The sequence below is a fragment of the Vidua macroura genome, chromosome 2 (assembly GCF_024509145.1).
Source record: "Vidua macroura isolate BioBank_ID:100142 chromosome 2, ASM2450914v1, whole genome shotgun sequence".
Lineage (NCBI taxonomy): Eukaryota > Metazoa > Chordata > Aves > Passeriformes > Viduidae > Vidua > Vidua macroura.
Genome location: NC_071572.1, coordinates 29,863,772 through 29,880,305, shown reverse-complemented (window position 1 = coordinate 29,880,305; position 16,534 = coordinate 29,863,772). Strand labels below are relative to the sequence as shown.

At 42.4% G+C, this 16,534-nt stretch overlaps 1 protein-coding gene across 10 annotated transcripts in view; it reads left to right on the top strand.

Annotated features, from left to right (window-relative positions):
- Positions 1 to 16,534, top strand: part of MAP4K4 (mitogen-activated protein kinase kinase kinase kinase 4) — a 165,381-nt gene that overhangs the window by 135,003 nt on the left and 13,844 nt on the right. For 3 of the 10 annotated variants that reach the window (XM_054004502.1, XM_054004477.1, XM_054004512.1), the window contains 10 exons: positions 1,318 to 1,548; positions 2,472 to 2,578; positions 3,502 to 3,653; positions 4,360 to 4,457; positions 5,387 to 5,562; positions 5,950 to 6,070; positions 7,229 to 7,420; positions 9,803 to 9,920; positions 10,187 to 10,357; positions 14,579 to 14,722. In XM_054004502.1, coding sequence (XP_053860477.1) covers positions 1,318 to 1,548; positions 2,472 to 2,578; positions 3,502 to 3,653; positions 4,360 to 4,457; positions 5,387 to 5,562; positions 5,950 to 6,070; positions 7,229 to 7,420; positions 9,803 to 9,920; positions 10,187 to 10,357; positions 14,579 to 14,722 — 1,510 coding nt within the window. The remainder of the gene's footprint in view (positions 1 to 1,317; positions 1,549 to 2,471; positions 2,579 to 3,501; positions 3,654 to 4,359; positions 4,458 to 5,386; positions 5,563 to 5,949; positions 6,071 to 7,228; positions 7,421 to 9,802; positions 9,921 to 10,186; positions 10,358 to 14,578; positions 14,723 to 16,534) is intronic. The other 7 variants (XM_054004521.1, XM_054004515.1, XM_054004486.1 and 4 more) reach the window with 6 other exon arrangements.

Genomic DNA, 16,534 nt, shown 5'->3' with positions numbered 1-16,534 from the left:
ACATAGCCCCCACAAATTATGAGCAGTTTAGGTATGCTAAATTAAATGGTAGAGTTCTATATTTAGTTCCTCTGTTTCCATGCAGAATTTTCATAAAGTCTGTTGATGACAGTGCAAGCTAAAACCATCCCTGATTGTGACTAGGTATTGCCACTCTTTTGGAGAACAGGAGAATTTGAACAGACGGAAGAGTGGGAGAAATCAGGACAGAACTTCATCCCTTGCTCATTATTTCCTGGCCTTTATTCAAACCTCTATGACTATTTCAAAATATTGGACTTGTATCTTCATACTCTGTGCCAGTTACTTTTAAAGTCTGTGTCTTTCACTCATATTAAGGATAATCAGGCTCTTCAACAGCTGTGTGTATTAAAATTGAGGAAATAATAATAACATAAAAACAAATACAGCCAGCCTACTGAAACTGGGATTGAAAGCAAAGTTTTACTTAATCATTAGGTGTGAAACCAGCGTGTTCCTCAGTTATGACTTTTCCTCCTCCTCCTTAGTTTCAGAAATTAACTCTGAAACACAGGCTTATGCACAAAGAGGAAGTAGGCTGAAGGGAATATGGATTTCACTGGAAATCCTAATGGAGTTTTTTAACTCTTTAGTCACTGTTATGCCTTCTTAGTATATGTAATTGAATATGTGTGTGTGTGTTTGTGTACTTTGTGTATAAATATGTATATATGTACACTATACAGTACATATATGGTGTAAGTATAATATGCATTGTACATATATATACTATATACAATATATATTATGGTTTTTATATATATTGCAATAACTGTAAAGGAATAAAGGCTTTGTGTTATGGTCTTTCTCCAAAAGTTTCAAGCTGTATCCAGTCCCTGAATTTGTTAGGAAATGTAAATGTCTGTTGGTTTACCCAATTTACAGCATTCTTTAATTTTGTACCTTGCTCCAATTGGATGTCCACTTCAAATTTCCCAGCTCGCCATGAGACCTGACCAAAGCCCATTGAAGACCAGAGAACAGAAGGTGACTTCTGTCTTGAGTGGCCTTTGAACTCAGGCTCATGGTGCAGATACTGGATCCCCTTTCCCTCTGGGCACCGGTGTACGTGTGTGTGGAGAGCGCATCACACAAAAAATGCATATGTGCTGTATTTTCAGTCTGTTATGTTCTTTGGGCGCTTGCCTTGCTTTTAAGTGCATCGATTCCACCCCACGCTTACCTAATGCCATAACCAATTTGTCTCTGCCTGCCCCACCTGCCTTTATTCTGTGTTAATTGGAAAGCCGGTTATACTGAGCGCATTGAATGTTTTATGTTTTGTTTTCTTGTAAGGTACAGTGGTCCCATCTGGCATCTCTCAAGAACAATGTTTCCCCTGTCTCGCGATCCCATTCCTTCAGTGACCCTTCTCCCAAATTTGCTCATCACCATCTTCGTTCCCAGGACCCATATCCACCTTCACGCAGTGAAGTGCTTAATCAGAGTTCTGACTCTAAGTCGGAGGTACCCGACCCCACCCAAAAGGCTTGGGCTAGATCAGACAGTGACGAGGTGCCTCCAAGGGTAAGGAGTAGAAAGACAGATGTGTGCTATTTTTTTATTATTAATTACAGTTTTCTTAAGGATGTGATGCCCTGGGCACTGGGAAGACCGTGCCCTTGTGCCACCACTGGTTACAGTATTTTGGAAGGCAGATCATAATGTAGGTATTCAGCCAATGTGTTAATAATAATCAACCTGAAGTACAATATTGAAGCTTCATATAAAATTGGCAATTATTTATAGAATGCATCTATTTCAGAGAAACAATTTATTATGCAAAGTTAACAAATAATTACCATATTCAGGAAAGAATTCAAAATATCCCTGAGGTTATTGCTCAGAGTTAATATTCCTCTTCATTGGTTTGCAACCCAAACTATGACTCATACACTTATTTAAAATTGAGATGGATCTGAACAAAAAGGAAACATTCAATATATTTCCTTCTCCTCTCCCCCTTCCATCCCCCCTCCCATCCACTGGGATTTGCTTCTTCTGAGTATATTCTTGCTCCCCCCCCAGTCTTTGCCTTCTGCTGATCCATTCCTAGGCATTTGTTTGGTTCCCCTGAGCTTATTCTCCTAATTCTCATGCTGTTTCAGCAAATTGCTTTGTGCCTCCCCTGCTTCAGTCAAAATGCCATATTCTTTTCAAATGTCTCAGCAGTTGGGAGGGTAGCAGGGCGTGTACGTGTTCGTGTGATAACCATTAAATGCTATTTAATGTTAAGACTAAACATTGAGTTCTATTCAAATTCTGAACAGCATCACAGCTAAGGCTTTTGGCTTTGTGGGTGTTTGTTTATTGCTTTTGGTCATTGATGCTAGCTTGTACTTAGAACATGTTGTTAAGATCTTAAGAGTATATTCTGTGGCGGGAGAAGCTTTATCTTCCTGTCCTCTCCATCCTCTTCATGGGTTTAACACAACGTTTTTTCTCCCAAGGTACCTGTGAGAACGACATCCCGATCACCAGTCCTGTCCCGCCGTGATTCCCCACTGCAGGGCAGTGGGCAGCAAAATAACCAAGCAGGTCAAAGAAATTCCACGAGGTTTGTAAGCCTACGTGTCCTTGCTTTTCTTGAATTGGAAGGAAAAGGTATATGGGAAGCCAGCCATTTCCAGACAGCTTTTGGCCATGCCTGTAGGAGGTGAAAGGAAGATGGCGTTGGATCCCTTTTCAGTAATGATTAATTTCTCTTGATGTGGCACATGTGTCAACAGATGCTGACAAAATTTCTTCCTTCCTCTTCTCATCCGAGTTGCCTGCCCTGTAATTTTTGCAATAATCTCAAATATCCTTCAAATTTTGGAACAAACGTGGCCATTTATGAATGTCTTGCCTTTTAGTGCAACAGGTCAGCTTGGGTGTGCTGTGGGGATTACTGGCAGCAGAAGGGCTTGTAACATCTAAAGTGAAGAGACCTCAGAAACTTTCTGGCCTCTTAGCCAGAACCAGATTTTAAGAGGGAGGAAAAAACCTCCATGGGCTGTGACACAGAGCACCCAAGGTCAGGAAGGGGGAGGAGAGAGCTGACTCCTAAACTCAACAGAGCAACATGGGCAGGCCACCATGGAATTAGCTCACTGGATAGGGGTGAGGGTGTTCTGGTATTCTTTTTGGCTTGTGTTTAATGTCTAGGATAATTCTGACCCAATTTTAAACCTGCTGCATGCAGGCTGAGAGAATTGTCCACTTCAGGTTATATACATAAGAATGGCAGGTAGATAATTCCAAATAAAAGGAGTAGCTTATACCCACCTAAACTTTTTTTTTGACCATCACAAATATGGTAATAGTTATTTCAAAGGGAGCCCCTGCCTTGTGAAGCATTACTGATGCCCTGATCTCAGCATTAAAGTGTTCTTTCAGTTGAGTTATTAGCAAAACACTGAGAGTGATGTTTCAGTTTAGAGCTGGGAATCTGGGACTGAAGTGTGTGTGACAAAGAATTTCTTTCCTCCCTTGATACAGCAATATAGAGCCTCGTCTGCTGTGGGAAAGGGTGGAGAAGCTTGTACCAAGGCCAGGCAGTGGCAGTTCTTCTGGCTCAAGCAACTCTGGCTCACAACCTGGCTCCCACCCTGGCTCTCAGAGCGGGTCTGGAGAGCGGTTCAGGATGAGATGTAAGTCCATCTCCTACCCTTTGTAACACTGTGTTTCTAATTTTATTAAGCTGTGAAGCACTCAGCAATTAAAGATGATAACCATCACAGGGAACAGCCTTTGAGCATGCAGTATCATAATTGGGTTGGCTTCCTGTACCCTCTTGGCCATATGTCCTTGCTTGGGAAAGGCAACAGGCACAGAAATCGTTGCCAAACTGTTTGTTTCATTGTTCTTGAATTCACATCGAGGCACTGCTGCACTTTCCTGTGTGCAAGCAGCCCAGTCTCCATGTCCTCACAGCTCCCTCCCTTCCTCATGTGTGCAAGGGCACATTTTGATACTTGTTGCCTGTCACCTTGGTGGGTTGTTGACAGGGTGCAGACTGCCATGGATAGGTCTCAGCTGGGCTACATTGGATGATGATGGAGGTTTTCCAGCTTGTGGCCACACTTGGGTCTTTGATTTACAATTGTTGTGACTGTTTACTTCGGCTTCAGATGTAGGTCAGTTGCACCTATACAAATCACAGCTTATGGTGTTTTTTGTATAGTCCTACAGGGACAATGTAGTAGTGAACCAGTGAAACTTACGTCTTGTGGTCAGACACCCCTAATACTCATCTCACATCTCTTCCTCACTCCAGAGTGTAGTAAGAAAACATATTTTAGCTCCCTGCTTAATCTGCTTTGTTCTGTGTTCCTTTTGGGGTCTTGGCACATGCAGCATCATCCAAATCAGAGGGTTCGCCATCACAGCGCCATGAAAGTGCACCTAAAAAGCCTGAAGAGAAAAAGGAAGTCTTCAGACCCGTCAAGCCTGCTGTGAGTTGCATCCACCTCCCCTGTCCTCCTTCTCTTTCAGGTAGATTCACAGAAAGTACATTGAGAGCTTCATTCAGTGCCATCAGGGGTGAGCACCAGCTGGAGTTGAGTTTGTAACTGTGGATCTAGCAGCATGTTCTGGGCTGTGCAATTGCCTGTGCACATCAGTACTGCAAAGATTAGATTTTGCACTGCTTCTGGGATTGATTTCTGCTCTCCGGTCTTCTTCCTTCCTAATCCATGCCTTTCTCTCTTTCAATCTTGTGCTTCCTTCCTGGGGCTGGACCAATGATCGTGCGTTTGTCCTGAATGTGGCAATGCTGGGCTGAATGGTGCAGGGAGAAGTGGTAAGACCTTACATTTTCCTACTTTCTGTGAAGGATTTCTGACATTTTCTACATCTGGCCGCTATTACAATTGATTACAGCTTTATGTCCCATTGTATCTTGGGGAACTCAATGGGTTTTCACAGTATTTCTATCTTTCCTTGAAACTTTCTTCAGTAGCCATTCTCTTATGATACTGCAGTTATTCATGAATCAAGATTGTTCTGAGTATGGATAGGGATCTGAGTATGGATTGTTTCTGGATAGGGATAGGTATCTTGAGTATGGATTGTTTCTGAGTATGGAACCGATATGGATATGGATAGAAGCCCTGATAGGGTTTCTGACTATGCACATTTTTCTATGATATGACAAGACCCCCTTAGGTTGACTCTTCCGGTGCTTGAGTTTACGAGAAAGTGAGTTTTGGTAACTGTTAGGAATGAGTAAGCAAAAGGAAACAGTACTGCTGGGGCAATGGAAACACGGAAGTGAACAAGTGAACAAATTCAGGCACTAATCCTGTGGGTTTGTCTTGCAAACTCTTCTTCTCTCTTACTTGCAACATCAGTTTTAACATTTTTTTCTTCCCTCTCCCAACAGGATTTAACTGCATTGGCGAAGGAGTTGCGAGCAGTAGAGGATGTGCGACCTCCACATAAAGTAACGGATTACTCATCCTCAAGTGAGGAGTCAGGGACAACAGACGAGGAAGATGATGATATGGAACAAGAAGGAGCAGATGAATCTACTTCTGGACCAGATGATGTCCGAGCAGTGTTAGTCCCTATAACAGTGTTTTGTATCTGTTTTGCCTTACAGGCGACGGAAGGAAAAGGATGTTAGCATCTTGGCTTGTCTTTCAGCTTACTACAATCAATGAGCAAGACATAGCAGCCTCATATGTTCATATATTCAAACACAGAAGATAATCTTCTCAATGTCCTTTCCCTCTTCTCCCTTGATTCATTACAAAACAAGAAACTGTTTAACAATATCTTGACTTTTTTTTTTTTTTGATAGAGAGGCTTTTCTAGGCAGCTTATGTAAATATTCCACTCTGGCCACAATGCAAGTTAATTCTGAGTATGCCATGATGCAGGGCAGTGACAGCCAGGGTACTAGTGCTGTTATCTCACTCCAGTTATTTCTTGTCTGACAAATAGGTCAACGCTGAACTTGAGCAATGGTGAAACAGAGTCAGTAAAAACCATGATTGTCCATGATGATGTGGAGAGTGAACCTGCCTTGACTCCTTCTAAGGAGGGCACCTTAATTGTTCGACAGGTATTGCTTTTCCTTCCCTGTGCAGTGCTGCACCCTTTCTGTGCTCATTAACCCACTCGCTCATTCACCCATGCTGTTTCTACATTATATTTGTTGTTCGTATTATCAAGATGCAGCTGTAGAGAATTTCAGATGAGCAAGGTGTTAGATGCATGCAAAGAGGAGAGTAGCCCTTCACCCCTTGCTTCTGTTTTGCATGCTTTCCAGTGACACTCATGGCAGCACCATGCAGAATATCTCAAAGTCTGTGAGAGAGAAGGGTAGAAAAGCTGCAGGTGTGTGGAGCAAGTACCTGGAGCAAAAACTTAGTTTAGTTTTACCACAGAACCAAATATGTGTCTCAGGAGTGAGGCTGGGAGGGAGCTGGGGTGGGAGCACTCAAGGTCTTTTAAAATTGTTTTGAACCTGTAGTTTAGGGCATACAGACCACCCAGATAACATACACACACGTGTACATGCAAATTCACACAACAGTTGGTGTGGGGGAGAAGCAAAATAGGTGGTGAGGCATAGATTGTGGACAGAGTAGAGTGCTGTGTTGTTGCCTTTGATTCTGAAAATATTGCATTCTTGTGCCTCTGAAACATAATGGTTCCCTGGTTTTAAATGAGCTTGTGTGTTAATGAGCGTGCTAGCTTATAGGAGTTTCCTCAGTAATCACATTTCTGAGTTTCACAACTGAATGACAATTTCTTAATTGAGTCCTCTTGTGTGAAAATTAAGATTTCATGGTTGTTGTTTTAAATAGTTAGCTGAAGGGATTCTCCAGAAAGTCCAAACTGCTATCTGTATAGGGTCTAAGTTAGTTTTAAACAAAACAATAGGGAAAAAAAATCCTCACCCCACCCCCAAAAATGTGCTTGTCCCTGTTGTGGTGTTGTACTTAGCAGCACAGTTGTCGTTCTTTTAATTGCTGGAACTGGCTGTGCAAGTCAACCACATGAACCAAGCTTTTTCCTGCTGGTGGGAATTTCATGAATTCTAGTAGCTCTGCCCACTTTCCCTTTCCATGCAGGCATCAAAGCAGGATTATCAGCTTATTTAAAAAAAAAAAAAAGTGAAAAGGTAGGAAGTGAGGGAGAGAAGGAGAGAGGTTGTTAGGGATATAGGCTTTTAAGCAGCACTTGAGCAAGACAAGTGTGCCTGTTTTTTCTACAGAGTACAGTTGACAAAAAGCGTGCCAGCCATCATGAGAGCAATGGCTTTGCCGGTCGCATTCACCTCTTGCCAGATCTCTTACAGCAAAGCCATTCCTCCTCCACTTCCTCCACCTCCTCCTCCCCATCCTCCAGCCAGCCGACACCCACCATGTCCCCACAGACACCCCAGGACAAGCTAACTACTAATGAGGTATGTCTTACACCACAGCTGGCTGCTTTCATAGGGTTATAGCAGCATTGCCTAGTAGCTAGTTTGCAAAGGAACTCCAGCCAATCTCCCCTGCTTTTTTTTTCTGTCACCTTTGTTCCAACCTCCCAAATAACACATTTCAGTTCTGTGTAAGAAGCCCTTAACTCTAGAGCAGTCCCATGCCAAACTTGCCAGTTTACTATTTTTGCTTCCTTTTAGTGAGTCATTAATTGCATGGCGTTCATTTTAAACTAAACTTGACTACTGCATTTTCAAGCCAATACTCTTTTTAATTCTGTTTTATTCCGGGAGCAGGCTAATTGCAAGCAATGTGCCTCTTCAGAATTAGCAGTTAATTTTTGCTTTGTCAGTAAAGGCTGGACTAGCGTCTCCATACATATGAGGAGCCGCTTGTGGAAACTCACCCTTTGGGAGAGGAAGTGGCTGTGGAGGGATTTTGCTCACTAAAGCTTGCCACGTGGGCTGGGTGAACAAGTCAGGTGTTGCCTGTGAGGGTTGTAAAAGCCTGAGGTATTGTTATTTTGGAATAGTGAATGGGGGAAAATATTTGGGGTTCTTTCCAAGTATGTATGTACTCTGAGAAGCAGCTGTGTAAAGATGACTGTTCTCCAGCAGCGCTGATTGTGTCCAGGTGGAGAAGGCTTTACCGTGGGGGAAGCTCCCTCTTGCTGCCCTGGGCTGATCCCAGGACGGTGCCTTCCTTTACCGAGTGCAGGTGGGAAAGCCTGGTCCTTCACGTGTGTTAACCCCTCGCAGCAGAGGAGGTGCACACGTGCGAATGAACAAAGGGCCATTCGTCCCTTATCAACCCCAGCAGTGAGCGAGGAGCCTTGTCTGGTGTCTCCACTCCTGGCTGGGTGGCCATCCTGGTTTACAAGGAGAGCCTCTGTAGCAGGGGATGGTATAGGGCAAGCAAAACTTGGTGAAAAGAACCTGCTGCTTCTCAGGGTAGAGTCCTGCCATGGAGGTGTGCAAGTGTTGTGATGAGGAGAGGTTGCAGTGAGCTGGGTAGGTTTATGGCAATGCACATGTTTGCCACATAATCAAAAATGCTTCTTAACCATGTAGCAGGTGGGTGGGAGGGAGAATTTCCTCCTGGAAATTAATTTAGCTTTATACATAATTTTCAGCTATGCTTCATTGCTCTTTGATCTTTCTAAAAGCGCACTCTTGTAGGTTATAGAGATCAGTTGATTGATCCAGAGATACGCTCGCTCATTACTTTGATCTAAGCAATATGTAAGCAGGGTTCAGTTAACTCAGCTTGGGAAGTGGGGGCTATGGCAGTGCCTGGTGACAAAGGAGCCTTTTGGTGTTGGGCTGTTCAGGGCAGTGATAAACTCCAAAGACCCATTGCTGTTTTTTTTTCTATAGAGGCTTAGGAAGATCAGAGGTTGAAGATTAGTTGATGCTAAAGAAGTATCTTGTAACTACGTTTGCATAAAACTGATCAAAAACTCAGTACTGTTTAGTATAACATACCACATGCACACTTTTTATATATATACACTTTTTTTTTCCACTTGTCCCATTCTGCTTCAGTATGATATGTTGTCACTATAATACTAAACTGGCAAGGGTTTTTAAGTTGTTCCATTCCCACTTTTAACAGTTCATTGTTTCACTTGTCTTCTTTCTTTCTTTATGTTTTTTCATGTTTAGACCTCATAATTCAACAAGCACCAGTGATTTTATCCACTACATATTCATAGTGTCATGTCACTGTTTGCTACACCTTCCGCACTAATGAGCCCCTTTGTTCGATACAGGTTTAATATGTTGCTTTGTCAAATAAAGGTGGAAGAATCTGCTGCAGCTTTCTGGCAAGAGGCTCAGGTTAAACAAAATAGGGAGAATGAACAGTAGCGAACATTGAAACGTAGTCCATCATAGAAGTGAATGCTTGATCCTAGGTGGTTCTGATTTTGTTGCACAAGCCAAGAGATCAAACACCAGAATTTAATTAACTACCTCAATTCAGGAGATGCTTCATAAATTCAAAAGTTGTAGGTAGTGGACAGCTTGCAGATAAAATAGTATGCATACATTTAAGCAGATTTCCAAAAGAGAGACATTCCCTTGCTTTGTGCCTGATTGTAGTGGTCTGTGCTAAAAAGCTTCACTAGCAGCTGAGGTTCAGGGATGACAATTCAGCTAATTACATTTTGCTGTAACATGTGCGGTGTGCATATGTATCTAGCTCAGGTGTGGTGCCTGCAGTATGTTGTGTATCTATAAAGGAAGTATAAAAGCTTGGGGAGGCTCTGTAGCATAATTCCATAGTGACTTTAAAATGTTGGTGTTTGTTATCCATGCTTTTTATTGTCATTAATATTAATAAAGTTGAAATTTACATTGCAGACTCAGTCCGCTAGTAACACACTCCAGAAACACAAATCTTCCTCCTCCTTTACACCTTTTATAGACCCCAGATTACTACAGATTTCTCCATCTAGTGGGACAACTGTGACTTCTGTGGGTAAGTAAAGTAGCTGAAGATGACAATTGAAAAAGGATTCAGTGACTTGAGTGGCTCTTTAAAGTACTTAAGAATGTTACCATCATGCTTTTTATTTGTTTTGCAATGGATTGCATAATTTGTTTTCTTTTTCCATTTGCATTTCTTACAAAAATTAGGACTCAGTGTTCTCAGTTACTGATTTGGTTTGTATGATGTAAAAAATATATATCCAGAATCTAGCACTTGAAGGGTATTACATGCACTTTACTTTTTTTCTCTTTCAGTAGGATTTTCTAGTGAAGCAATGAGATCAGAGGCAATAAGGCAAGACCCTACACGGAAAGGATCAGTTGTCAACGTGAATCCCACAAATACGCGGCCACAGAGTGACACACCAGAGATTCGCAAATACAAGAAGAGATTCAATTCCGAGATACTGTGTGCGGCCTTATGGGGTAATGCAAACGTGTTCTTCCCTTGCCATTCCTGAAATGTAGATGTGCCAGTAGGAGCTTTCAGCCTTTGATAATGTGTCTCCAAAACTGTAGCTGTTTCTCTGCATTTATTCAGTGCTTGTTTACATCTTTTTTTGTTGCAAGACCTGATTATTATTGTGTTTTTTACAGTATATTGCTTCTGCTTGGTTATAATTTCCCACTGGTGCATACATGCTTCTGATGGCACAGTTTAAACTGAGAATCACAGAATCATTAAGGTTGGAAAAGACCTCTGGGATCATCAAGGCCAGCCTTTGACTTAACACCACTGGATCAGCTAGACCATGGCACTATGTGCCGCATTCAGTCATTTCTTGAACTCTTGCAGAGATGATGGCTCCTATCACCTCTGTGGACAGCCTGTTCCAATGCTTAACCATACTTTCATTGAAGAAGTTCTTCCTGGTATCCAGCCTGAGCTTGCCTTGGCATAGCTTGAGGCTGTGTCCTCTTTTCCTGTCATAGGTTGTCTGGGAGAGGCTTCATGCAGTTCAGCGGGATGTCCTTTTCAGCCCTTTCTAAACCCTGCTAGTACATCTCTTGCAGCTTTTGGGAGCTTGTAGTAGTCCTTGCAGTGTACAGCTGGTGCACACAGAGTATTCTTTTGAAAAATGATCATCTTCTTGAGGCTTTTGCTAATGTATTGTTGCAGGGCTTGATTAAGGTGTGTTACATAAGATGACTTGTCACCTCAGTCATCAGTTTATGTAGGAAGTCAGATGGAAAAGAAAAGGACAGAGGAGCATTTCCCATTCTGAGACTAGCTTTGTTAAGAGTGATTACTGCAGAGAGAAGCTGGGTATGAGATGTCAGCTGACCAAGTCTGTCTGTTCTTCTTGTCAATAGGGATGATTTGTGTTGGTGTCAGACAGTCAGGATCCCACACTTCATCAGGCTTTGAGCAGTGCCTGTTGCCTGCTACAGTGTAGAATCTCTGCTGCAACCCCTAGTGAAGGCTTTTCTCTGTTGTTTTTTTCCTGTCCAGAATCTGTGAATTAATTTTTTCATTATCTAAATGTTAATAGCTGCTGCTTTTGTACATTACATATATACTTATCTAGTATCCCTAAACTTGGCAGATTATAAATGCACATGCAGGTCATTTAAAAAACTTAGGAAGAAGAGAAGTGGCCATTGCCCTAAGGTATACGATTATTGTAAAGGTAACACAGTCCCCTCTCTTTTTTACTTTTTTATAGCTCTTTCCAAGGCTTTAGTTCTCTTTTGGAGTTATGTCCAGCATTTTGTGTTTCTCAGAACAGCACTTTTGTCCAGTCTTCTTTCCTGCAAAGCTGTGTCAGTGAAATAGCTCTCCCAACACCTTGTCTTCCTATCTGCTGTTTTCTTTATTTCCAGAATTCACTGGTAAGAATTTTTGCCTCAGCACCATTTCTGCTTGAATTCCTGATAAAGTTAAGACTTTTGCAAATGTAAACTTTCAGGCTGTGAGAGGCCAAAGGCAGAGAGAAATCATATGGTGTCAGTGAAGATGACTCATAATTTCTCTGATCTGCCTTGTTTTGCCAGTAGCAATTTGTGTTAATGGTTTTATATTTCTTTGATCTATATATCTGTCTGCTAGGTTGGTTTAAAGAATAGGTATAAAATCCTAGAGGTGTTTTACAGCTGTAACACAGCCCTTCATTGAACATTTAGGGCCAAACTGATGGTGATACAAGTTGGTACACATGCTTACTTCTTGATAATGTTTCACTTCCTTCACCCTTAAGAAAATTAAACCATTTCATGGTGATGCTTTCTATTCAAAAAAAGGCAACTTTCTTTGCTTTGCTTTGCCTTTAGCAGTGGTAATGCCAGTAGTATCTGGCAAGCTGCTAATTGCATTAGGTCTCTGATGCTGTTTCTTCTAGCTCTGAGTGGTGAAAGTCAATGTTAATTACATGGATGCAGTTAGTCAGATTCTTACACCCAGCCTCCACAGCCAGCCTGTACTTTTTCAGGAAGCGTTTCCATTTGTTTGAAAAAACCAGAACTGCTTAATTGTAGGGTGGCAGTAGAAGAGCTCTGCTGTCTGTGAGTGAGGAGGGTGTCTACACTGTAAAATACAAGCCCTGCTTGCCACCAGCATAGTACCTCATTAGTTTCATCTAAAGTGCACGTAGCTGAGGGAAGGGGTTTGGCACAGGTGTGCATGAGAACTCAAGGCAGGAGCAACTGAGAACAGGAACAACACCAGAAAGGCAGCAGCAGGAGAGGTGAGGGTGGAGGCAGGAGCAAGGGAGTCCTGATGTACAAAGAGGGGAAGGGACCCTGAAGGAGCAGTTTGCATATGGCGTGCTTTGAATTGTACCCATACTGGAAAAGGTGCAGAAATGCATGTTGAAGCTTACAGCTTTAGTCAGTGGGTACTGGAGCTGCAGGAAGGAAACCAGCTGCTGGGCGCTTCCTTGGCTGGTTTGGTGCTGCTTCAGCCTGTGCTAAGCCCTGACTTGTGCGTGGCTCACTCTCTCTGCTTCCTTCTGCCACTTCCCAATCTCAGGATGTCTCCCTGTCTGTGTGAAATGCTCTTGGGTGAAATGGCCGTTGCCCATGGGGGCTATGAGATGGGATCCAGTGGGTGCAAACCATGTGGGAGATGCAGAGGTGAGAGGTGGGCAGCACAGGGATGAAGGAAGTTTCAGTAGCTGAAGGAGGGCCTGGAGGTTGACAGGCCTCCCAGGAGAAGTAGCTGAACAGCAAATCTAAGCAAAGATGCCTTGGGACTGCTGGGACCTCTGAAGTTTTCTTACTGAAAAGGGTAGAGAGAAATGGAGAGCTGCGTGATGATTTCTGAACTCACTATGGACAACATCTGTTTTTCTCATCCACCCAGAGGTTTTTAAGAGTGCTCCAGCACCAGAAGTTCAGCCCCCTCCCCATCATAACTGCTTCCCCCTAACACCCTCTCCCCTTTCAGAGATACCTTGTGCCCCCTAGGTCAGGCTTAATGTGCCCTCCTTTTTGCAAGCCTCTCCCATGCCTGGTATCCAGGGGGGTGTTTAGGTGAACAATAATGCCCTTTTTCAGTGCTGTGAGAAGGCACGTCACTGCTGTAGGTGCAGACTGCACTGAGACACACACACACACACACCTGAGCCCTGGGCCCACCTGTTCTGTCAGAAAAGGTTCATTATGGGATCAGCCCAGATGGCCCATTGGCACCAGTATAGTTGTATGTGGGGGTTAATTGTCCTACTAGGGATTAAGACCATTAAGCAGTATAACTATGATCATCTTGTGTGAGTTTTGCTTTTCTTACTTCATTATTTTATTGTGACAAAGCATGGCAAGTTTTATATTGGCATTGCAACATGGAAGTCTAATAAAGCGAGTCATACATTCGGTTTGATTTCCATTTCCTGTATTGTACTTGAACTGTCTCGCAAAATTTGTGAGCTTCTAGACTTAAGCACTATTGCAAATAAATAGTTATGAAATTTAAGAGTGATAGTATATTAATAGATATTTAAAACTTAGTCCCATATTATTAAAAATGTATTATGTAAAAAAATGTAATTGATTCGAAATAGTAAGGTTTTATGGACTCTTGGAGTGTTCCAGTGGACCTTTGGAACTGTGTGTAAAGAAACTGGCCTACTGACTTTTCTCATCTATATTTGCTTGATCTTTAGGAGAAGCCTTTGGAAACACAAGATTACTGTATTTCCTCTAGTTTTAACATTCAGATGGAAAAGATTGTTGTGAAGCTGGGAACAAACCCAGTACCTACCCTTTTGTGGAAGGGCTGCAACACAACCTGTTTCTCCCAGTGGGAACTGTTTTTAGTGCCATGTCCTTGTCAAGAGCATCATACTACCACCACCCTAACAACAGCTAACACATCTTTGGAATACACAGGCTTGCATACCACTTTGTGCCTCAACCCTCCTTCCAACATTAGCATGCCTTTTTTTTGGGGAACTAGTGCTCTGGAAAGCACTCTGTGGTCTACCAGTCTCTTACTCTCCTCAATGCTGTTTGGTATCAGTAGTCACTGTGGACAGGTAGTGTAGAGAGCCTCTACATCAGGAGGCTGCAGGCAATGGAGACCCAATCAGCAGTGGTTAGACCTGCTTGAAACAAGACAGTTGCTCTACCAATCATCAGTTCCTCAGAATATGTGAGGAAAAGTGAGGAAAAGTGCTTACTAACTTGGATCTTTGGTTTTGTTTTTTCTAGGAGTGAACTTGCTGGTGGGCACTGAAAGCGGTCTGATGCTGCTAGACAGAAGTGGGCAGGGGAAGGTTTATCCACTCATCAATCGAAGACGATTCCAGCAAATGGATGTACTTGAAGGGCTGAATGTCTTGGTGACAATTTCTGGTAAAGTTAATTGTTGAACATTATATTTTTTCTCCATGTGGCATGGTATGGCAGAAGGATTTTCTTGGCAGCCTGTGTATTGAGGGGGAAGTCCTGACTGAAGTCAGTGGGTTTTCCACCATTTCATCTCTGAGTCTACAGTTTATTTCTGCAAATGAATAGTTTTCCACACAACACCCATGCCTACTTGCTCCCTGTCCTTCCTTCTGTGGGGTGACCTTTAAAAATGCTGCATGAGTTTGTGGGAAACGTCTGACTGTGTTTCCTTGTTCAGTATTTGAGGGCTGGAAGTTAATGTTTTGTGAAGTTTGGGAAAATAGCATTCCTTCCCTCTGTCATGGTTGCTTTCAACCTGGCCTCTTTCTAACTAAAACACAGTGTGCTCCTTGGGTTTAAGGATGTTTTTCTTGTGTGTTAAAATCTGTAGAATGGGGAAAACTCTTGCAGAATAGGGAAGTAAGAGTGATGTACAGTAAAAGTGTGAGATAAACAGTAAAACAGTGTGTACATGGTGTGGAAATAACCAGAGTGAGAAGGCAGATTGGTGTGTGGTCTCTCACTGGGTGCAGCTTGGGAATGGCAAAGCAATGGGAGGTGAAGGATGGTGGTGATGCTTGTGTTTGTTTAGTGTGTGCTGATGAAAAATGTGTTTTATGAAGCTTGAGGTTCCAGACTCTTTGGCTCCGGAAAGTTATGGCATAAGTTCAACCTGCTGTTGGACAATTTGATGTGGTGCATTGTTAGTCTTTCTTCACAGGTGTTGTTCAGCCATTTACCTTTTGTTTTGGTTTGTTTGGGAAATCAGCCTTTGCTATGCTCTGTGTGTGTGTGACAGGGAGAGGATGTTACATGAGGTTTCTCACAGGATTCGCTGTTGTTGTTCAGACCCACCTAAATACTTTCTAGGCTCTGGAACCTTTCTTAAGTCTGCTGGAGGAGTCTCTGGCTCTCCCAACACTTGTTCAAAAGGACACAAATTAGACAATTTAGTGGAATTTAGTGCATTAGCAATGTTGTGTTACCACAGATCCAAAGAACTATGCCCATGCAGCTGTCATCAACACGGGATTTGTTTCTGTCTGGAACAACTGAATTTTATTGGCTTGCCACTTGCTACATGCTCAGATACAGCTATGCTGTGAAATCTATAAAAAGAAAAAGATGAATCAAGCAGCGTTTAAAAATACACAACCTGCTGTGCGCCCTTTTGATGTCTAATGCTGTATGTTAAAATATAAGCTGTTTGAAAGGCACTATTTGATGGGAGTTTATTCTATAGCAGACCTTGTAAACAAAAATATTGTATAATCCAACTTGTGTAAAATCTGTTGGTTTGAAACATATCCTACACAAATCACAAGTGTCTGTGATTCAGTCTTGTGTATAATTGTTTTAAATTTATTTATTTTTGCGTCAGTCACAACTGGAGTACCCTGACACATCCGTTTGCTTTGTTTCCTTCAAAACTATTGCTTCCTCTGTGGAGACACGCTACATTAACCCTTAAGAAATCAGCTGATCTTTGGTTGTTTTATGCCTTTGTGTCTGTGCCATCTTCTGTGTTTTATGGGAGGTTACTGGAGTATGAGGCAGAAGAGGCATCCTTGCTCAGTGAAAGGCAGGGCTGGGGGAGCATATTCAGTGAAACCATAATGCTCTTGTGCCCAAGCTTCCCCTTATATCCTGCTTTTGTTTTCTGTGCTGCTCATCTCAGTTTTTTACCGTCATGCTGGACTTCCCTAAGTATTTTTTTATTTTTGATACGTTGCTTCACCACTCCAGGCAAAATTGGAATGCTGGAGTGAGGATATG